Source organism: Bos mutus, chromosome 12 (genome assembly GCF_027580195.1).
Source record: "Bos mutus isolate GX-2022 chromosome 12, NWIPB_WYAK_1.1, whole genome shotgun sequence".
NCBI lineage: Eukaryota > Metazoa > Chordata > Mammalia > Artiodactyla > Bovidae > Bos > Bos mutus.
In genome coordinates, this window is record NC_091628.1 from 69,775,611 (window position 1) to 69,800,035 (window position 24,425).

Consider the following 24,425-nt stretch of genomic DNA (forward strand, 5'->3'; position numbering starts at 1 on the left):
AACATCTGTGGAGGAAAGAACTCATTTTTAAACACAGAGAATTAAGTGAATCTGAGGCCAGTCTTCCTGTCCAAGCAGCAGGGAGCTCTCAGCAAGTTCCTCCCCTCCCTGGCCCAGAGAGGAATCTTATACCCCAGGACTGTGCACAGTCACTGCCTGGTCACTGGGGTTAGCACAGGAGATGCACTCTGTTTGCTTCTCCTGCTTTTAGACATTTTAATCACTCTGCAGGCATCACTACACAAGAGCCCTGTGCTACTGCTACTTATATATACTACTGCCCCTACATGAAAACCAGTCTTACGGTATCTGTAACTCACTCTACCTATGAATAGAAGTGGGCACCTACAACATTCTGGGAAGACTGCCAGCTTTGGCACTGAGAGAGTTAAATATCTCCTAATTGGAACACAGTGATACCAAACAAAAGGGCATTTTACAAAAAATCCACCTACAACTGAAAACAATTATTTGTCCCCAAACCTTGATTCTTCGGATGCTGACAACGGCCTCTGACACCTTCTCAATGGCCATGGGGAAGTACAGGGTGCTCGAAAACCTCAGAGCCTCAAACAGCATCACCACCACAAACACTTGGCTGGCTGTGATCAGGTTGTCAAGGAGCTCATTGGTGATGAAGGTGACAAAAATTATAATTTTGCTGACAGCCAAAAATGATGCCAAATTCATGCCCCTAAGGTAGGAAATTCTCAGAATCTTGGAAATTTCCTTCCTGAAAAAGAGAATAGGAAAGAGGTTTTAAAAGAAGCATCGACATCCAAGGCATGAATTCAAGTCCTCACATGGAGACACTACACAGGGCATGCCTGGGGCTCCGTCCCAACATCAGGACACACACTTCATCACCACTTCACTTCCAACTAAATAGAGGCTTCATGTCACCCTTTTAAACACTGTTGGTCAACTGGACTGGGTTTGAACATTCTTTCAACAAGCATTCATAACCACAAGTCCTGGGCCAGGCTCCCCACTGATGACAGAAAGACACAGTCTGTCCCTTCCAGGAGCTCATGAACTTGTGGGGAAGAGAATAAAACACCCCAAAATTGTGAGGCACCAAGACATTAGACAGAGGCAGGCACCATGGCCCCTATGGAAGCATATGTCCTGGCTATTGTAAATAGTGCTGCAATGAGCATTGAGGGACATGTGTCTTTTTGAATTTTGGTTTTCTCAGGGCATATGCCCAGTAGAGGGATGGCTGGGTCATATGGCAGATTTATTCCTAGTTTTCTAAGGAATCTCCAGCCTCTTTTCCATAATAGCTGTGCCAATTTGCACTCCTACCACAGAGCAGGAGGGTACTGTTTGTAGACTTTTTGTTGATGGCCATGCCTACCAGTGTGAGGTGATACTTCATTGTAGTCTTGATTTGTATTTCTCTAAGAAAGAGTGATGTTGAGAATTTTTTCATGTGTTTATTGGCTATCTGTATGTCTTCAGAAGCATATATAATTTTTCCTTTAAGAAGATGGTAATGGAACAGCAGGTTAAAATGACATATCCCCTCTTCCACTTAACCCTCCTGCCACATGTGAGGTGTGGAGTTCATAGTATTTAAGTTCATCTTCATTTGAAAACTTGGTAAGACTTCTAATTTCAGTCAATAAAAATAGGGGAAAGTACAAAAATATGGTGTGATATGTATAAAAACGTACCTTCTCAATCTGGTAATAAGGTCTATAAATGACTGTTCCCAAGCATACATTTTTACTGTTCTGATGCCAGTTATAACTTCACTCATGGTCCTGATCCTGTCATCTGTGAGAGCTGTGGTCTTACTCCTGAGGGGATAGACGTGAGAGATGAGACTTAATGACCACAGCCCAACTTTTCCAGCAGCAGCAGCAGCAGCAGGAGGGGGCAAAGGGAGGGACCAGGGATTGATGATTCCCTACAGCTCTTCTGTGCTGACATCACAGGCAGGTCCTTCTCAAAGTGAAAATGAGAGAAAAAGACTTCTAGAAGTCAACCATTCAGCCTAATTCAAGGAGTAACTTGGGAACTTGCAGTACTGGCTGAGGAAGACCCAAAGTAAGTCAGGTATAAACTCTCTGCCCAAGGAGGTCGCAGCTGGGCAGGGAAGGCAAAAAGACACTGAATCTAAGGGGAAGACAGTGTCTGTGCTGTGATAAAATAGGAGAGAAGTTCTGGGGAGCAGAAAAGATGGGACTGTTAATTCTACCAGGAAAGCAGAACAAGAAGAAATTCAGAGACCTGGTAGCACTGGAACAGGGCCTCGAAGGATGAGGAACATCTCTTCACAGCAGACAGGAAAGGAAATTGCAAATAGACAAAAATATCACATGTAAAGTCATAAACAACAACAACAAAAAAAAAAAAAAAGAAGAGAAATCTCAAGGGAGAAAAAAAAACTTCAAAGAGCACAATACCTCCATCACCTAACAACCTGGACAATGACCCACCTCCAACCCTCTGGGACCTGCTTCAGGTCTATCTCTTCACCATTAGGTCCTTCATCACCAGTGACTGTTCTATCACATATTCTGCTGGGACTGTGGGGCTTTACTAAGACATAGTTAATTAAGATTGACCTTGTCCTTGAGGCATTTATAAGTTAATGGAAACACTGAATTAAAAACAAGACATGAAAAATAGATACCTGAAAATTGCTCTAGCATAAGAATAACAAAAATACATGCAGCTAAATTTGAGCCTATAGGATTATTACTATTTAATAAAGTTTACAAAACGTCAATGTAGGTACATTCTGCTCAAGGACACTCCACTTATTCAGCTATGGTAGTGGGAGGAGCCAGTGAGTGCCATCTCCTTTCCCTCTTCAAGATCAGCCTTCAGCTTAAGGCTGGAGCCTCCACCTGCAAAGCCTGAAGGGTCTACAATGCACTCAAAGAAGAGACCAGAGAAGGCACTGGTTTTGTTTTTGAACAGAAGCATCGAGCAGATGCTGCATGTTACTAAGCACTTATCACCTATTTTTTAAACCAGTGTTTCTCTTACCGGAGTGATGAAAACAACATCCTGAAGCAGCTTTGCAAAAGCAGAAGAATGATGAGAACCGCCATCGCAGCAAGACATGACATTCCTATTTCCATCCAGAGCAGGGCGGTCACTGCGACAGCCTGCAGTGGCCCCACCCACAGATAGTGAAGAACATCCTCACTGTTAAAGAGAAAGACAAGCCTTCTTAGGACTGCATACAATATAAAATACAGTAAGGACACAGTGTAGAAACAATCTGCTCTGAAGGAACAGACAGGAATCTAAACAGAAATTATCTCAGTGAGTTTTACACCTGCTGAAGCAGAAATCCAAGCTTCCACCCCAGATGACGCTGTTCTGGGGCAGCACAGAGCCAGCCTCAGGGACATCCAGGGAGAACCTGACCAGCACCACTGATGGATGATGTTGATTTTGTCCACAACACAGATGAGCTCAGGGCTTCCCCAAACTCTCTCTGTCCCAAAATTCAGCCCCATCTCCCCAGAAGAGCCTATATTATGGTACCTACCACACTTCTAATAACTGCTTGTACATTTACCTTTTGGACAGGCTGTGGCCTTTCCAGGGCAGAAATTAAGGCTTATTCATCCTTCAAATTAAGCCTCCAGGATTATACAGAATTATAATTATAAAACAATAAAGTTTTGAGCCAAAAGCAATTCCTAAAATTTAAAACAATAAAGTTTTCAAAAGCAATTCCGAAAATTTCAGAGTAAAATGAAACAAAAGTTATATCCATCCAGTAGGCTGAGTTATACAAAAGAGAATTATTAAAAGTGGTTGTAAAAAAATAATTTGAAAACACATTCCCTGTGTGATATGCCTAAGGACAATATGAACAGCAAAAAAAAAAAAGCTTCCAAAAGTCACATTATGGTTAATAGTATTGATACTATAAGATTTTTAAATGAGTAATTATGTTGATATCATTGAGAACTGGGATTAGGCATGGCAGAAAAGAGAACAGATAGTGAAAGAAAACAGATACCAATCTAAGAGTTAAAAGAGAAAGTAAAAACACTACTGTCCGGAATCTGATTTAGATTGAAAATACCCATATAAACTCAAGGTTTGTTTACTACAAAAAATGTATACTAGCTTTGTCCAATGACAAAGCTGAGGAAAAATAGACAACTCAACAGCAAGGAGCACCCCTAGTGTCCAGACCATAGTCTCTAAATACCATTTCCCACTAGAAGGAACCATGGCTGCTTGGAGAAATGGAGATTCCAGGGCTGGGGCAAATTTGTACTTAAGGGTGAGCAGCTTTTTTTGTGTAAAGATAAACTAGAAACATTTTGTCACATCAGAAAGCAAAAAATTAGCAAGGATTTCTACAGTATGCACAAAAGACAGGAGTCCTGGGAAGAGACGCATTCTATCCTTAATGGCAGAGGCTGGTTTCACAAAGAGCTTAGAAAACTCATTGCTGTTTATAGGCCATTATGGCTGAATGAGATCTCTTGAGAAAAGTCACTTCTAAAAGCCAACTTTTCTGGAAAGTAATTAAAAGTTTCACTTCTAAGCAGGATTTTGATTTTTTTAATCATTATGAAAGTAATCTTTTAAAAAAAAAAAAAGGAGTCATCTATTTCCTTGATTTTTTAAAGAAAATGGATTGAGGGGGATTGGAGGATGAGTGAAATAGGTGAGGGAGATTAAGAGACACAAACCAGTTATAAATAAATAAGTTGTGGGAATGTAATGTACAACATAGGGAATACAGTCAATAACACTGGAAAAATTTGTATGGTGACAGAGGATAACTAGACTGATCAGGGTGATCATTTAATAATGTACAAAAATACTGAGTCATTACACTATATACTTGAAACTAATATAATAATGTAAGTCAATCATACTTCAATTTTTAAAACTTTTTTTCAATGAGATAATAAAATACAGATTTAAAAAAATGAATTGAAAAGCATCACCCTCATATATGTCTCAAGGTCGTCACTGTGGATATTACTGACATCTGATGGCTCATGCTAAGCTCTCAAGAATCAGCAGGGCAGGTCTGCTCTGCAGGTCCCTGTCTGCTTGGCTCAGTGCCCCCTCCTCCTCTCCCTTGCTGTGTGGTCCTCAGTGGTTGCTCTGAGCCCACATATCTCTGCCACCAGCAGCCACTCCTCAGCCTCCTGGGTGGAGCAGAAGTGAGGGATACAAGGAAGAAAGGGTTGGGAAATAAATGCAAAGACCACTCAGCTCTCTGGGAGTGAGTCAAGGCACAAAGCCCTGAGTCCAGGCACAAAGCCCACTTTGGGATGCAGAGGATTCTGCTTACTTCCTGCTCATCAGTTGAGCTCCAATATAAAGATTTACACAAATATGTGCTTCCTACATTCTCCACCTAAAGCAGAGACAACCAGCAAAAGTGGCCTTGGACAAAGGTCAGTAATTAGACAAGGCCAGCCATTTCCAAGGTTCCCAGGAAGCAGACATAAACCCTCTTCACTCTGCACCTCTCAGGGGAAGGGACTGGGTGAACCCCCTCTGGTTCTCTGAGGTCACCCCACTTACACACCAACAGGTGGGGACCTCACCTCTCAGAGAGAAGCCCTGATGACCTGGGGAGTGGTCTCTGTGTCTCTGGTCCAGGAAGAGTCTTCAGGCCCCTCCTCTCCACCCTGAGGGGCCCAGGCAGGCAGAGACCTGTTCTCCTCACCCAAAGTCCCCATGGGGGTGCTCACAGGGGCCAGGGTGCTGAGAACTCGCTGGCTGTTCTGTTCTAATCAGGGGTGACCTGCACGTGCTCCAGGTTGAACATTAGCCTGGTACTGGCTTCCCCAAGCATTATGATCACTCCTCAATTCTCACAGGACAGAGGTTTCACACTTAAATCCTAACCCCAGAATCCTCACCCTGGACTGGCACCACCTGTGCTGCCAGGAGTGCCTGTGCTGTGGTTGGTCACAGCACTGTCTGGGAACCATGGGTAACCCATGAGTCGTCTTTGCATCAGAGGAATTAAAAGAGGGCAGGAGGTCACAAAGTAAATGTGTTCATGTTTTAGAGAATCCAGAGCTGAGTTTAGATCTTCCACTATCTAAAATTATCACCACTTAGGGATAGTAATGAGGGGAAGCTGGCTTCTTAAGACGCTCCTGGTCCATCTGACCACAGCATGATGTTGCTGCCAGCATCAACATCCTAGTCAAATCTGGCACCCAGGGGACATGGTCACCTGAAATCTACCCACAATTACGATCCCAAATCTGACTTTCTGCTCCAGAAAGTTCTTAGTGTCCTATTTATTATCCTTAAACAAAGTTCAGGATGCATGTGTCTGAGACCCTGAAGACAAAGCTCTAAAGACAAGCCTTCGTGACCCTGGACAAGCCATTGAGATGATCAGGCTTGTAAGTCAGAGTGCCTGAAATGGAAGCGCACTTTGTCCTTTAAGCTCCTTGTAACCACAGGCAACCTATGTAATTACTTGGATTCAGAGTCCTTTCCTCTACAACGGGAGTAATAGGAAACTCACAACTTCGCTGAGTTAGCCAAAGGAATAAAAATGTTATTATGCATAAAGTGCTCATAGCAGTTCCTGATACATAACTTATTTCGAGCACTTGCTATTGCTATTGCTGCACCACTAACAGTACTGCGGCTGCCACCACCAGTACTACTCAGTATGACCCCTTGTTACTGCCACTAGTACTTACAGTACTACTACTGAGATGAGCCCCCCCATTTACCAGGTCCTCGACTCCCCACTTCTCTGCCATGACCACCCAACAACCAGCCTCCTGAAAGAGGGGCTGGGGCTCTACCAGTTACACTTTATGCAGCCCCCAGGCCTGGCCTTCCTGGATCCCCAGCAGGAAGTGTTCCTGGGGCTGGACAACTGTGAAATCAACACTCCACCCCACCCTTCACAAGGCACTGCAGTACCTCGGCAGTCAGAGCCCTCTCTAAGGTGGCACTTTGCCCCATATACCTGTCCCCACCCTCTGGCACAATGGTCAACACAACTTTGTTATCAACGAGAACTCCATCTCCCAGGACCACCCAGTCACCTGGGACCTGACAGATCCTCTGTCTCTCCAGTTGTATGGGGTGGACTTCACCTACCCAGCTACCCACTGCCCACTGCCCGCAGTGCCCTTCAGTACAGCACAGCCTCTAAGTAAGAACCACGCCACCCACCTGTAAACCACCTGGCCCATGCTGCTGCTGCTGCTGCTAAGTCACTTCAGTCGTGTCCGACTCTGTGTGACCCCATAGACGGCAGCCCACCAGGCTCCCCCGTCCTGGGATTCTCCAGGCAAGAACACTGAATGGGTTGCCACAGGCTTCTCCATTGCATGAAAGTGAAAAGGGAAAGTGAAGTCACGAGCACCCAGGGGTCTGCAGCAGACCCCATGGACTGCAGCCTACCAGGGACCTCCGTCCATGGGATTTTCCCCAGGTGAAAATCTCACTGGAGTGGGTCTTGCCCAGGATCTCCAACCTGGCCCATAACCTCACCTCAACACAATGGACTGATGACAGCTCACACCTACTCCACCTGAAACACCCCTTTCACAGCAACTGCATCTTCCATCCCTCCTGCCCTCACACACTTACAGGCCACCTGTGTCCCTAAGGCAGTGCTAAGGGACCATGGTGAGCACGAGCCACCCAGGGGGGTCTGCAGCAGACCTCCAGCAGGCTCAGCCAGAACAGGGGGGCTGCCGGCACTGTGTCCCCAGGTGGACTGTCCTCTGGGGAATCTTGATCCAGGATCTTCAGGGTCACGGAGGTCAGTGACCTCATGGCTTTATGTCTCTGGTTTCCTCCTGCACATCCCCTCCTCCACCCTCCACCAAAGCCATGATACCAAGACTCTCCCTTCAACCAGCAAACCACCCCCACAGCCAGGACAGAAACCACCATGGAGGGTGCATGAATTCATGGTGAAGCTGGAGCTCCTCCACATGGGGTCTCTGACCTGGGTGACCTGGCCCACGAGGAGGGTGCAGCCCAGGGAAGGGCGTGCTCTTCGAGGTCTGGCAGCTCCCCACCCAGATGCAGGGCCCAGAGTTCTGTTCCACAAGAAGAGAAGAAGCGAGGACCCCTTTTTAGGAAATGATTTATCAGATGTGACCTAGGCAAGTTAACAATTACTTGCTTGAGTACCTGTAAAATGGCCTTATGTTACTGGGCTCTGATCCAAACTTACTTTCTCCAAACCAGGAGGCTCATATTTCTTGAGGTTGTAGGATCTTTTCTCAAGGATCACTTTCAGCGTTTATATCAAGTACTGAGCACTAAAAACATCCTAATATGGTATAAAACGTCTTGTTTTGTCAGTGCCATCCTTTCCCATAAGCAGTTATGGGAAAACCTGAAAGAACTTTTGGCCAACTTAGTACTAATCCCCTGGAGGCTCACTCCTTTAAGCATCAGTTCATTCTAAAAATAAACACAACCACTGAGCTACATCATGATATTTATCCTGTGACAAACCACTGTTCTCTCTCCCCGCCATCACATCCATCTCAGTACTGAACTGCATCACACTTAAAAGCAATGCACAGTATGTAAAAATTTTTACCTCAAGAAATGTAAATATTCCCAAAACTAGACAGGATTTCCAGTAACATTTTATGATTGCTTTCATTAAACAAGGCTCCCATTTGTATGTCTTGGCTCTCAAAACTTCTTGATCCCAGTACCTGTGATGAGAAACAGAGCACAGTGAAGAGTAGTGTGTCCACCAAAGGGGAAAAGGGGCAGTCAAGGGAGATTCCCAGCCTGCACAATTTTACACAGTTGCTCTGTGATCCACACAGTCAAAGATGCAGGCAGGTCAGGAAGCAGACAGTTAGAACTTTTCTGGAACAACAGACTGGTTCCATGAGGAAACTGGATGTTCAAATTTGTATATTGTCACTCTGCTTATTTCTTATAACAGAGTACATCATGAGAACACCTGGACTGAAAGAAACACAAACTGGAATCAAGATTGCTGAAGAAATCTCAATAACCTCAGATATGCAGATGACATTTTGATGGCATTACTTTAAAAGCAACTAAAAAGCCTGCCTGATGAAAGTGAAAGGAGCAGGCATTGCCTTTCTTTGGGAAAAAATCAGAAAACGAAGATCATGGCATCCAGTCCCATGACTTCACCAAATTTGATGGAAATGTTGAAACAGTGTCAGACTTTTTATTTCACAGCATCAAAATCACTGCAGATTTGATTGCAGCCATGAAATTAAAAGATGTTTACTCCACTAGCTTTGTTGACCAACCTAGATAGTATATTCAAAAGCAGAGACATTGACTTCACATTCAACAAAGGTCCATCTAGTCAAGGTATAAAATGTCTTTTTTCCTGTGGCCATCCTTGGATATGAGAGTTGGAACCTGAAAGAACTTTTGGCCAACTTAGTACTAAGAATTGATGCTTTTGAACTGTGGTGTTGAGAAAAATTGACGCAACCACTTGGACATCAATGGGATTTATCCAACCAGTCCATTCTGAAGGAGATCAGCCCTGGGATTTCTTTGGAAGGAATGATCTGCACAGCTGAAACTCCAGTATTTAAAAAAAATTTACCTCAAGCAAAAAGCTAAATATTCCCAAAAAAGACTCTGATTTGCTGGGAGGGATTGGGATTGGATTAAAGAAGGCTCCTGACAGTATGTCTTGGCTCTCAAATGGCTGGATGGCATCACTGACTGTGATGAGAAACAGGGTCTACAGTGAAATAACAGTTGGTGTCCACCAACAGGAAGGCCTGGGGTGGTGTGGGAGATGAGCCTTCACTGCAAAAAGAGTCGGACACGGCTGAGCAACTGAACTGAACTGAACCTGTTCACAGGGCTCCTGAAAGATGAGCAGTGTAGACCCTGAAGCACCAGAATAAAAGGCTTTGAGGGGGAAAAGTCCCAATTCTGGAAATAAGTTCCTTCCAAGCTTTGCTGGACTCACAGGTCATGAGCAGCGGGGGGCAGACACTGTCCTCCAGGGACCCCACCTCCGGGGACAGAGCTCAGCCTCCAGGGCCATGGCTGTGGGCTCCCTCCATTTCCACAGATGCACAGGGAACACGGGCTCCCCCAGCCTCCAAAGTGGGCTGAGCCCTGGGTCAGCCTGAGGAGGTGAGCGTTCAGTGTCAGGGAGGAGGCTCAGGAGAACCCGGAGGAAGCAAAGCCCCAACACATGCACCTTTAGCCCCACGTGGAAATTCTCACTCTCCTCCCTTCCTCCCTGCTGCCTGTGCTCACCCTTGCAGCTCTTCTCCAAGGCGCTGGGAGTGATCTTCCGGAAACACCGAGTACATGTCATCTTGTTTTAATTTCTGTTCGTGACCAATTTTAAACAAGGGGTTTAGCCACCTGCTAAAAATTAAAAGGACAGTGACATATATCCAAATTCTCTCTGCTCTGCTCAGATGCTCAATTGTACATCAAAATTACACATCTCTAATTAGAATCCTACATTTATGGGCTTTGTTAAATAAAAACAAAAAACTACATTTTAAATATATAGAGGCAAGGGGAATAATTAGATATGTGTTTACACACTCACTCACATACATACACACAGTCCCTAACTCTGTACTCTGAGAGGCCCTGGAAGCAGTGACACACTGGTAGCATTCTAGCCCCCTGATCTTGGGGTTTGGGGTAACATACACAATCACAATTTTTTTTTGTTGTAAGAAATGTTAAGTTCTCTTCAGTCAGTTCAGTTCAGTCACTCAGTCATGTCCGACTCTTTGCAACCCCATGAATCGCAGCAGGCCAGGCCTCCCTGTCCATCACCATCTCCCAGAGTTCACTCAAACTCATGTCCATTAAGTCAGTGATGCCATCTAGCCATCTCATCCTCTGTTGTCCCCTTTTCCTCCTGCCCCCAATCCCTCCCAGCATCAGAGTCTTTTCCAATGAGTCAACTCTTCACATGAGGTGGCCAGCTTTCAAATATTCAGAACAGTAGGATTAACTATAATCACCAGACCACACATTACATCCCCATAACTGACTCATTTTATAATGGAAGTTTGTGTCTTCTGCCCCCTTCACCCAGACCTTGGCTTTTTAATACCTTCTTCCCTAAAAGGAATCAACTAAGAAATGGCTGGTTCCAAAATTGGGGCAGTGTGTGTCAGCATGTGATAATTCTATTTTTTTTTTATTGTAATATAAGTGCCTGACATGAAGCTTTGGAGACATCCATGTCAAAGACATCCATCTCCAGTGAACACGTGACAGCTACACAACGAGATAAAGATCCAGGCCACCCCACCCATGAAGTTCCCTCTTTCAGAAAGCTCTGGTTGACCTGATAACAGACCATCTCACTGACTGTTTGCTCTCCCTTCCTGCACTTTAATTCCCTCTCTTATTTTTTAAATTCACCAATAAAGAGTGAAACTTTAAAATCCTAGACACCCCACCCTCAACCTCAAAAAGGCAGAACCCCAAGTCCAAGCTTGCTCATGAGCTCTCTCTCTCCACCCAGGACCTCGCTGTGTCACCCCAGGGGTGCCTTGTACCCTCCAGGGCATGGGAGTGATACACCTTGACATTTCAAATTTTCCTGATGGTTGTTGCTGAGATGTGTCTCACAATCCTAAGAACCACAAGGGCCAGTCCAGCCACAACACTGACTGCAAAAGAGAATTTCTGTGGGGGCTGCTCATAACTAGTATGAGCCCTGGTGAGCAGAGCCCCAGGAAGTCCTGGCAAAAGTCTCACTGTCTACAGGCCAAGACCAACAGGCAGGGAAAGTCCAAGATGGGTCTAAGACATCTTGTGCCATAAAATAAGGAAGCACTCAAGGAATCATGAGGATGTGTAGAAGGACAGAGAAGCTTGAATGGCTCTTGCTAGACAAATCTGGGATACTATGAGCATCAAAACAAACAAATGGCAATGAAGCTTAACCCAGTAAATAATGAAAGAATCCATGAATCAGTAGTGCTACATAAACAGGAGAGAAAGGAAAACTCTTGCAAACAAATGCAAGACAAACATAAAAGGAGTAATCAATTACTTTTAAACTATGTACATAACTGAAAATGTACTATACTGAATAATTTTTAAGTGCAAGATATTTTTTATCTTTACATGAGGAAAATCACTTGGGAAACTGTTTTGTGATTCAATCTATAAACTATGTATTCCAAGACATGTCTGTTCTAGATAGATGCTTAGTCCCTTGTGCAAATCAAGTGCTGGTCCAAAAGACTGCTGAAATTTTATATGCCTACTGATATTTTACACTTTTTTTTATCCTGCATGTCCTGTAAAGTTATAAATCTGCACAATAAACATGTTTAACAATTCAAAAAAATAAAAATAATAAAGGAAAAATCAAGTCAAGAAAATCATCAATGGAAATTAAAAACTGGCTGAAAGTTTAAAGCAGAAGATGATATTTACATAATCTCAACTTATCTCTCTGCAATTATTTATTATAAAGGGAAAAAACAATAAGTGTACAGATGATCCCACCAAAAAACCTATTCAGATAGATCATGCATTATTTAAATGATAATAGTATGCAGAGACAGCACATAGGTAAACACCATTTTACTAATTTTGCCAGGGTAAGGAAATTTCCAAGGCCAGACCATAATAACCCATGGATAGAGATCAAACCAGTCAGTCCTAAAGGAAATCAACCTTGAATATTCATTGGAAGGCCTGATGCTAAAGCTCCAATACTTTGGCCAAACTGATGCAAAGAGCTGACTAATTGGAAAAGACCTGGATGCTGGGAAAGGTTGAAGGCAAAAGGAGAAGAGGGCAGCAGAAGATGACATGGTTAGATAACATCACCCACTCAATGGACATGAGTTTGAGCAAACTCCGGGAGAGAGTAAAGGACAAGGAAGTCTGGTGTGCTGGTCCATGGGGTCGCAAAGAGTCAGACATGACTGAGAAACTGAATAACAGCAATGACAGAGATCACATTTCTTTTATTTGGCAGATTGTTATTCCTATTTGATAAACATATTGTATAAAGTTTACAGATAAAAAGAAATATTTGTTGAATGTATGAATATCCATGACTCATTAAAGAAGAAATAAGATAAACTGAACTTCAGATTTTGCTAATCTGGGTACCTTGGCACCCCTAAAGAATCCCAGTCCAGGAGTCAGAAGACTGGACTCTAGTCCCAGCAGTGGTGCTGAGCACCCAGGGCCTCAGCTGTCCTCTGCTCCATGTCTCCACTCCGATTCAGCAGCTCCATGACCTTTAACATCTCTAGGTCTCAGTTTCCTTCCAAAACAATGGTGTACATCTAGGAGCTTTACCACTAAGCAGGTTTGAAACATGTTGGGTGATTTATTCCACACTTGTCCCCTACAGAAAATGCTCAGGGAATCAGCACTGGGACTTACCCAGATGATGACACCCTGCCCCCAAAGTGAAAGCGTTAGTCACTCAGTTGTGTCTGATTCTTCCTGACCCCATTGTCTGTCCACAGAATTCTCCAGGCAAGAATACTGGAGTGGGTAGCCATTCCCTTCTCCAGGGGATGTTTCTGACCCAGAGACTGAACCAGGTTCTCCTGCATTACAGACAGTTTTTTTACCATCTGAGCTACAAGGGAAGCCCACAAAAGACCCTCTTTAAAATTCTGCTTGAAGAGGAAAAGATGGTCAGCATCACTAATCATGAGGGAAATGCAAATGAAAACCACAATGAGACATCAGCTCACACATATTAGGAGGGCTACCATGGGAAAAAGAAAGAAGAAAAAATAGTGTTGGCAAGGATGTGGAAATCTGCACACTGACAGTGGGATTGTAAAATAGTGTATCACAAAAGACAAAGGTTTTATGATTTGATTTACATGAAGTCCTCAGAGTAGTCAAATTCAAAGAGAAACAAAGTGGCCCTGTGGTTGCCACGGGCTGGGGATAAGGGAAGTGGGCAGTTAGTGCTTTAATAGCACACTAGTACAAGATGCAGAGAAGGCAATGGTAACCCATTCCAGTACTCTTGCCTGGAAAATCCTATGGACGGAGGAGCATGGTAGGCTGCAGTCCATGGGGTCACGAAGAGTCAGACATGACTGAGCGACTTCACTTTCACTTTTCACTTTCATGCATTGGAGAAGGAAATGGTAACCCACTCCAGTGTTCTTGCCTAGAGAATCCCAGGGACGACGGAGCCTGGTGGGCTGCCATCTATGGGGTCGCACAGAGTCAGACATGACTTAAGCAACTCAGCAGCAGCAGTACAGGATGAAAAGAATTCTGGAAATTGGCTGCACAATAATGTGAATGTACTTAACAATACTGAACTGCATGCTTAAAAATTGTCAAGATGGTAAATTTTATGTTGTGTGCATTTTCCACAATTTTAAAAAATTTAATCAGAAACAAAAATGGCACCTGATGTCCCTCATTTGGAAATCTTCCTGTGTTAGAGCTAGACGTGTATATAGATCATATAACCACTTCCTGGTTATATGATCGTGAACCAGCCACAAAACCTCTCAGTATTGGCCTCAGGAAAGTGGGGAGAAGACCTGGAGAGACACCTCCTGGGATGCTGAGAGGGTCAGTGATGCTCTGAACAGGACAAAGTCCCCCCAGACAAACAGCAGTCATCACCACCACAGAGTGCTCCAGTAATCCCATGTGGTCCCCATTAGAAAGCCTCTGAAAGTTTGATACATGAGGTTACAACAATAGCAGCCCCCAAGAGGAAGAAGAAAGACTCCTCTCCTTTCCTGGCAAGGGCTCAGCCACTGAAAAGCCATGACTCTGAAAGAGCCCTCCCAACTTCCTCTTCGCCTCTATAAAAGTGCTCTCTAGCCCTGGCACTTTGGGGACTTAAACTTGGCTCTCCACAAATGCAAACCTCAAACTGAAATTCTCTGCTGATTTTGAATAAGTCCATTTTTGCTGGAGAAATATCTGACACTCTATTTGTTCAGGTCAACAGAGGGAAGGGAATCAACATGATTGCGGGACCCATGGAAGACTCAAAGGCAAATGATCCACTTGACACATCTGAAAGGACACATGTCTCAGGTTGATCAGATGCAGAACTATAAAGACAAAAAAAATCAAGAATAAACTACAGGAGATAAATTTGTTAGGAAGTTTATTCTGCCATAAGGACATACCAGTAAATTTGAATATACCTTTGGGGTGTTCTACTTCTTGCTTGAGGCTGTTGATATTGTATAAAATTATCAAAACTCATCAAATTAAACAGTTATTGAGAACTGGTCAAGGCCAGAGAAACAGCCCTGCAGAGCTCACCCAGCCTCCTTCTCCAACATGTGGATTTCTGACTGTTAATGAAGAATAACAAGTGTATTCAGAAAATGGTGCAAAGAATACTAGCTTGAAATTTAACATTTCGATGTATTCACAATCGATAGTTACTAAGGGCCTTACAGGACCAACTTCCCTAAACCATCTCAGCACTCAGCCAGTTCACATCCCCCTCATGTCATCAGCTTCTCTGACAAGAGTCTCTGGAGGTCTGTGTTAACACCAGTGACAGTTTCCACATCCGCACTCACTCCCGCAAGGGGACAGTTCACTAACTGAGACGTGGTCAGGGTCAGGGGAGCAAGGATGTAACCACTCCCTGAAGGGTCAAGTGCATCTGGTCCAAGACCCTGCTCCATCTCATCCCTGTGGACAGGTCCTGCACTCAACCCCAGCCTGCTGTGGGCTCTGGGACAAGGGTGGAGAGAAACGCAGAGCTCACCCAGAGGCTGCAGGGACATCAGGGACATCACCAGGGAGAGTCTCAGCAGACTTGACAGTCCAGTTCCCAGAGGGACGCTGTTCATAAACGAGGCCACTGATTTCCAATAATAGGGAAGAATTATTATTCAATAAACCATAATGGGAAAATGGACTGTTTTAGAAAAAAATGAGGCCTATTCTTACATCAAAAACTAAAAATATTCTAGCTGCCTTTACTGTCAAAATAAGAAAAAAGCTAAAATTAAACACAGAGATTTAGGTGATATTAGGATTTTTAAAACACATACTAAAAAATCAACAAGAGAAATCAAAATTAAAAGCTCAATTTTAATTAGTGATATATAATGTAAAACCTCTAAAGAACAAACTAAAATCTGAAAAAGTATTACATGCACTTATTATAAGCATTTATTCACGTATTGCTGAAGCCTGGCTTGGAGAATTTTGAGCACTACTTTACTAGCGTGTGAGATGAGTGCAACTGTGCAGTAGTTTGACCACTCTTTGGCATTGCCTTTCTTTGGGACTGGAATAAAAAATGACCTTTTCCAGTCCTGTGGCCACTGCTGAGTTTTCCAAATTTGCTGGCAAATTGAGTGCAGCACGTTCACAGCATCATCTTCCAGGATTTGAAATAGCTCAACTGGAATTCCATCACCTCCACTAGCTTTGTTCGTAATGATGCTTTCTAAGCTGGAATCAAGATTGCCAGGAGAAATATCAATAACCTCAGATATGCAGATGACACCAACTCTTATGGCAGAAAGTGAAGACGAACTAAAACACCTCTTGATGAAAGTGAAAATGGAGAGTGAAAAAGTTGGCTTAAAACTCAACATTCAGAAAATAAAGATCATGGCATCCCATCTCTTCATTGGAAATAGATGGAGAAACAGTGTCAGACTTTATGTTTTTGGGCTCCAAAATCACTGCAGATGGTGACTGCAACCATGAAATTAAAAGATGCTTACTCCTTGGAAGGAAAGTTATGACCAACCTAGGTAGCCTATTCAAAAGCAGAGACATTACTTTGCCAACAAAGGTCCGTCTAGTCAAGGCTATGGTTTTTCCTGTGGTCATGTATGGATGTGAGAGTTGGACTGTGAAGAAGGCTGAGTGCCGAAGAATTGATGCTTTTGAAGTGTGGTGTTGGAGAAGACTCTTGAGAGTCCCTTGGACTGTAAGGAGATCCAACCAGTCCATGCTGAAGGAGATCAGGCCTGGGATTTCTTTGGAAGGAATGATGCTAAAGCTGAAACTCCAGTACTTTGGCCACCTCATGTGAAGAGTTGACTCATTGGAAAAGACTCTGATGCTGGGAGGGATTGGGGGCAGGAGGAGAAGGGCATGACAGAAGATGAGATGGCTGGATGGCATCACCGACTCAATGGACTTGAGTTTGAGTGAACTCCGGGAGTTGGTGATGGACAGGGAGGCCTGGCGTGCTGCGATTCATTGGGTTGCAAAGAGTCGGACACGACTGAGCGACTGAACTGAAGGCCCACTTGACTTCACATTCCAGGATGTGTGGCTCTACGTCAGTGATCACACCATCGTGATTATCTGGGTCGTGAAAATCTTTTTTGTACAGTTCTTCTGTGTATTCTTGCCACCTCTTCTTAATATCTTCTGCTTCTGTTAGGTCCATATCATTTCTGTCCTTTATCGAGCCCATCTTTGCATGAAATATTCCCTTGGTATCTCTAATTTTCTTGAAGAGATCTCTAGTCTTTCCCATTCTGTTGTTTTCCTCTATTTCTTTGCATTGATCGCTGAGGAAGGCTTTCTTATCTCTTCTTTCTATTCTTTGTAACGCTGCATTCAGATGATTATATCTTTCCTTTTCTCCTTTGCTTTTCGCTTCTCTTCTTTTCACAGCTATTTGTAAGGCCTCCCCAGACAGCCATTTTGCTTTTTTGCATTTCTTTTCCATGGGGATGGTCTTGATCCCTGTCTCCTGTACAATGTCACAAACCTCAGCCCATAGTTCATCAGGCACTCTATCTATCAGATCTAGTCCCTTAAATCTATTTCTCACTTCCACTGGATAATTATAAGGCATTTGATTTAGGTCATACCTGAATGGTCTAGTGGTTTTCCCTACTTTCTTCAATTTAAGTCTGAATTTGGCAATAAGGAGTTCATGACTGAGCCACAGTCAGCTCCTGGTCTTGTTTTTGTTGACTATATAGAGCTTCTAGATGTTTGGCTGCAAAGAATATAATCAATCCGATTTCAATGTTGACCATTTGGTGATGTCCATGTGTAGAGTCTTCTCTTTTGTTGTTGGAAGAGGTTGTTTGCTATGACCAGTTCATTTTCTTAGCAAAACTCTATTTGTCTTTGCCTTGCTTCATTCCGTATTCCAAGGCCAAATTTGTGTGTTACTCCAGGTGTTTCTTGACTTCCTACTTTTGCATTCCATTCCCCTCTAATGAAAAGGACATCTTTTTGGGGTGTTAGTTCTAAAAGGTCTTGTAGGTCTTCACAGAACCATTCAACTTCAGCTTCTTCAGCATTATTGGTTGGGGCATAGACTTGGATTACTGTGATATTGAATGGTTTGCCTTGGAAACGAACAGAGATCATTCTGTCGTTTTTGAGATTGCATCCAAGTAATACATTTCAGACTCTTTTGTTGACCATGATGGCTACTCCATTTCTTCTGATGGATTCCTGCCCGCAGTAGTAGATATTATGGTCATCTGAGTTAAATTCAACCGTTCCAGTCCATTTTAGTTCACTGATTCCTAGAATGTCGATGTTCACTCTTGCCATCTCTTGTTTGACCATTTCCAATTTGCCTTGATTCATGGACCCGACATTCCAGGTTCGTATGCAATATTGCTCTTTACAGCATCAGACCTTGCTTCTATCACCAGTCACATTCACAGCTGGGTATTGTTTTTGCTTTGGCTCCATCCCTTCATTCTATCTGGAGTTATTTCTCCACTGATATCCAGTAGCATATTGGGCACCTACTGATCTGGGGAGTTCCTCTTTCAGTATTCTATTATTTTGCCTTTTCATACTGTTCATGGCTTCCAGATGTTCAAGCTGGTTTTAGAAAAGGCAGAGGAACCAGAGACCAAATTGCCAACATCCGCTGGATCATCAAAAAAGCAAGAGAGTTCCAGAAAAACATCTATTTCTGCTTTATTGACTATGCCAAAGCCTTTGACTGTGTGGATCACAAGAAACTGTGGAAAATTCTGAAAGAGATGGGAATATCAGACCATCTGACCTGACTCTTGAGAAATTTGTATGCAGGTCAGGAAGCAACAGTTAGAACTGGACATGGAAAAACAGACTGGTTCCAAATAGGAAAAGGAGTACGTCAAGGCTGTATATTGTCACCCTGCTAATTTAAGTTATATGCAGAGTGAATCACGAGAAATGCTGGGCTGGAAGAAACATAAGCTTGAATCAAGATTGCCGGGAGAAATATCAGTAACCTCAGATATGCAGATGACACCACCCTTAAGGCAGAAAGTGAAGAGGAACTCAAAAGCCTCTTGATGAAGGTGAAAGAGGAGAGTGAAAAAGTTGTCTTAAAGCTCAGCATTCAGAAAACGAAGATCATGGCATCTGGTCTCATCACTTCATGGGAAATAGATGGGGAAACAGTGCAAACAGTGTCAGACTTTATTTTCTTTGGCTCCAAAATCACTGCAGATGGTGACTGCAGCCATGAAATTAAAAGACGCTTACTCCTTTTGACCAAACTAGATAATTGAAAAAGACATTACTTTGCCAAAAATTTCGTCTAGTCAAGGCTGTGGTTTTCCAGTGGTTTTATGGATGTGAGTTGGACTGTGAAGAAGGCTGAGCCCCAAAGAGTTGATGCCTTTGAACTGTGGTGTTGGAGAAGACTCTTGAGAGTCTCTTGGACTGCAAAGAGATCCAACCAGTCCATTCTGAAGGAGATCAGCCCTGGATTTCTTTGGAAGGATGAAGCTAAAGCTGAAACTCCAGTACAGTGAAGAGTTGACTCATTGGAAAAGACTCTGATGCTGGGAGGGATTGGGAGCAGGACGAGAAGGGGATGACAGAGGATGAGATGGCTGGATGGCATCACCGACTCGATGGACGTGAGTCTGAGTGAACTCTGGGGGTTAGTGATGGGCAAGGAGGCCTGGCGTGCTGTGATTCATGGAGTTGCAAAGATTCGGACACAACTGAGTGACTGAACTGAAATGATAAGCATTTATTACAAGTTATTTCAAAAATATAAATGCTCTATAGGAAAAATAATCTATTAATAGACATTTGAAGAAACACAAATAAATGGTCAGTAGACATAAAAAATCTTCCATCTCTACAAATCAAATGGCAACCCACTCCAGTATTCTTGTCTGGGAAATCCCATGGACAGAGGAGCCTGACAGGCTACAGTCCATGGGGTTGCAAACAATCAAACTGGAGTAGGTGACTGAGCACACATAAATCAAATAAATTCAAATTAAAACTCTTTGAATTATTTTTAACTTTAGGCCCAAGAAAAAAATGTAATTCAGGTACTCAAAGTTGACAATGAAATAAGCTCACAAACAGCTGTTAAGAGGGCAAATTGATCTGAACCTAATTAAAAACAATTCAGCCTTTCACTAATTATTCTACTTCTGGGAATTTGGAAAAAGAAAAGATGCACCAAAATATATGGTCATAGATATGCATCACATCCTGATTAGCAATACACTCTATTAAACAAAAGCAAAAGACTGCATACATTTCAATTAAATACCACATTTTGACAGAAACAGATTCACAGATTTAGAATGAACTTGTGGTTGCCAGGGAGAGTGATGGGGAAAGGGATAGTTAGGAGTTTAGTAGGAACATGTATACACTGCTGTATTTAGGATGGATAAGCAACAAGGACCCACTGTATCACAAAGGGAACTCTGCTCAATGTTACGTGCCAGCCTCGATGGGAGTGGGGTTTGAGGGAGAATGGATACGTGTTTATGTATGGCTGAGTTCCTTTGTTGTCCACCTCAAACTATCACGTTGCCAGTTGGATATACTCCTATACAAAATAAAAAGTTTACCTAAAAAATAAATGCCATATTTTGAACATTATTTAATGCTATAAATAAATGTTAACCATAGAAAATTAAGAAGGAATCAGGATTCAAAGATATTTAACTTTATAGAAAAGTGTGCATAATACAACATTGTTAAGCAACTATGATACAATAAAATTCTAAAAAACCATGAGCTATAATTTCGATTTAAAAAAAAACTGTGCATGTGCAGATATGCACAAAAACTTCGAGGGGAAAGAATAAGAAATATCAGCAAGTATACCTGGCTTAAAAAAAAAAAAAAAATCCTTGTTCCTTTCTTCTTCTTCTATGTGCTCAGTCATGTCTTTCTCTTTGCAGAGTAGCCCACCAGACTCCTCTCTCCATGGGATTCTCCGGGCAACAGTACTGGAGTGGGTTGCCTTTTCCTACACCAGGGGATCTTCCTGACCCAGGGATCAAACCCATGTCTCTGTGTCTCCACATTGGCAGGTGGGTTCCTTATGTCTGGGCCATCTGGGAAGCCCTTCTTCTTTTATAAAGTTTTTTATAGAAATAGAAAAATATATATTCTTTTCTAAAATTCACAATTACCAATAGCCATAATGTATGCCTTCTCTTAGACTCTAAGTCCTACCTGTGCTGTGAAAACACTAAAACCCCTGTGAGGTCATTTGTATAAAGACAATAAGCCATTTATTGGCATCATTTACAAATTTAGAAAGCAGATGAAATGTAAGAAATGCAAACACCCAATGAGAAAATGAAAACTCAGTTTCTCTACAAGGTGGATAGACAGCACTCTGGGCAGCATTTCCTGCCTGGGCTCATTTCAATTTCCCAGGACAGCAAGTGGGGACACGAGGAAATCATGAGGGTACCTCAGACTTTGCAAACAGGATGGAAATTGTGGTCACCAACTAACTTCACAAAGTCTGGACCCCTTTTTAAAAAGTTAACACCGAAGGAACAATGCCAATGGGAGGAGTGGCTTAAAGCAGAAAACAGTCTCTACCTTCCATCAGAATCTCCTAGAGCTTGTTTAACCCCATCCCCAGGGTTTCTAAATTTACAGAATTGGCCTAGAAGGAGCATGGGGCAGGGGTGGGGTGGGGGTGGTGATTTGCATTTCTAACAAGCTCCCAGGTGAGGAGGATGCTGCAGGTCTGAAAGCCATATTTGAGAACAGCCACCCTAAAGCTTGATTAGAGACGTTTCACGTGCATCATCTCCAGCAACAAGATCTTTAAGAATTTTCCTTGAGAAACTCCACCTACAAGACCAAAGGTGTGTTTGGAATCACCTTTTCCCTCCATTTAAGAACAAGAATCTCAACAGAAGCAGCTCAGTACTGCAGTTACATCCACATCAACACAGGCTTGGAAGCCAGACTGCCTCGTTTGGGATCCAACTCTTACTAGTAGCTGTGTGATGGTAGGCAACCTGGTCAACCTCTTGGAATCTGGGGCAGAATGGATACATGTTTATATATGGCTGAATCCCTTTCCTGTCCACCTGAAACTATAGCAACATTGTAAATTGGCTGTGAAAGTCATTCAGTCATGTCTGACTCTTTGCAACTCCATAGATTATACAGTCCGTGGAATTCTCCAGGTCAGAATACTGGAGTGGGTACCCTTTCCCAGAAGGGAAATCTTCTGGGAAACACCAAGGGAATCTTCCCAAACCCAGGATCGAACCCCAGTTTCCTGAATTGCAGGCAGATTCTTTACCAGCTGAGCCACAAGTTTATAAAATAAAAAGTGTTTTAAAAATTACTCAATCTCTCTGCTTCAGTGACTTCACATGTTAAATAAGAGATAATAGCTCCTTCCACTCCAGCAGAAAAATTGGAAATGGGTGCCTACCCAAATCAATAAGAAGTCCTCACATTCCCATTTCCATGCACATACATTTTGAAAATCCACAAATAAAACACTCTTTGCCCTGGAGAGTTCCTTGCCCTGTCTGAAGTTAAGGAGAGGTGTCCCTACTTTGTTATTATTTATTGTGGTTGTTGTTTAGTCACTAAGTCATGTCCGACTCTTTTGCAACCCCATGGACCATAACCTGCCAGGCTTCTCTGTCCATGGGATTTCCCAGACAAGAATACTGGTGTGGGTTGCCATTCCCTACTCCAGGGATCTTCCCCACCCAGGGAACAAACCCACATCTCTTGGTCTTCTGCTTGGCAGGTGGATTCTTTAACACTGAGCCAACAAGGAAGCCTACACCCATATTTTCTCTTCTTGACCCTCTTTCCTTAAGGGCCACCAAATGGCCAAGAGATGTAGTTACACACACTGAATACACCACCATCAGAACAAACACAGAAGCTTTTGTTTCCTGGGAATCCCCAAGGACCTCCCATATGAAGAAAATGGAAATATCAGAATTTGTGGGAAAGATGGATGGTTTCAGGTCCAGAAATGAAAGACATACATAATCACTCAAGTGTGATTAAAAAGGTTCCAGCCCACCTAATTAGTGGTCCCAACTACCAGATGGAAAACTTCAGTTAAGAGCTTCACCTCTCTGAGCTGCTTTTCATCTGTGTTTCCTCCCAGCTCAGAGGCCCCTCGGTGGTTTCAGAACCAGAGGACTCCTGGGCAGGACCACCTGCATCAAGACCATGCACTGCTTCTGGAAAGGCTAGAGATGCAGATAAGATCCCACAGGCTTCAGGGACCCCATCCCCAGGGTGACTTTCAAAAGTGGAAGCAGAGATTCACAGTAAAAAAGGGGCTGGTCAAATACATCCTCCAGTCCTCTCAATGTATCCCAGATAAAAGCAAAATGGGTTCAAGAATCATGTCCCCGTTCATTTTTTAAAAAGTGTTTTTTTACACACATGAAATTTGTCACAACTAGATACTGAAAATATAGTGAGAGATGCACACAGAGGGAGGGAGGGAGACATGGCCATAGACACAGTGACAAGGGAGCCTGGTGCAGTTGGAACTCAGCTGTCACCTCAAGAATATGGAGAAAGCTGGGGACATTATTGGCAGATGGCAACAAGAGCAGAGCACTAATTAGATTAAGAAACCTGTTCATGTCTTTTGCTTAGTGGGGAAAGTGTGTGAACTAGTTTAGAATTATGAATCCGGAGCTCTCCTGGGGAAGCCAGCTAAGGATGGCGTGCAGGTCCGGTCCTTCTCCTTCTGGCAGTGACCCCCCGAGGCAGCCTGGGTTCTCAGCCTCCCTGCCTCCTGCTCCCGCTGCCCCTCCTGCTCCCAGGACTAAGGAGGCTGACGGGGCAGTGAGCTGCAAGGCAGGGAGACCCTGCGCCCTGCCACCAGGTCGCTCTTCCCGTTCCTGCTACCCTTCCCGCCGCCTCACCCAGAGGGCACAGACAGGGACCCCCGCGGCCGGCGTGGGGAGACCCCACCCGCTACAAGCAGCCATCGGAAAGCTCTCCCTCGCCCTGACCTCGACCCTCAGCCCCTGCAAGGCGCAGCAAGCGTCAGGCACTGGAGCCTGAGGCGGCGGGTGTCTCAGCCCAGGCGTGCCCTCACCAGAACAGCCGCAAGCAGATGTTCGCGTCCTGCATCGGGTTGGGCTTCTCCTCCGGGGACACCGGCCGCATCTTGCCGGCCTGTGGGGTGGGGGCAGCCGGGGCCACATGCAGGTGTGAGGCGAGGCTGCAGGCGCCGCTGATGGTGGTGGTGGGGGAACCACAGGGCGCAGGGCGCAGGACCCCAG

The 24,425-nt window shown here is 43.8% G+C and overlaps 1 protein-coding gene across 1 annotated transcript in view; it reads right to left on the reverse strand.

Moving 5' to 3' along the window:
• The window catches only part of LOC102279544 (ATP-binding cassette sub-family C member 4-like), a 42,460-nt gene extending 18,151 nt beyond the window's left edge, over positions 1–24,309 (reverse strand). Inside the window, exons 1-5 of the mRNA XM_070380824.1 lie at positions 24,239–24,309; positions 10,228–10,338; positions 3,004–3,165; positions 1,680–1,805; positions 484–733 (exon numbers count right to left, since the gene is read on the reverse strand). Coding sequence (XP_070236925.1) covers positions 484–733; positions 1,680–1,805; positions 3,004–3,165; positions 10,228–10,338; positions 24,239–24,309 — 720 coding nt within the window. The remainder of the gene's footprint in view (positions 1–483; positions 734–1,679; positions 1,806–3,003; positions 3,166–10,227; positions 10,339–24,238) is intronic.
• Positions 24,310–24,425: the final 116 nt, after the last annotated feature.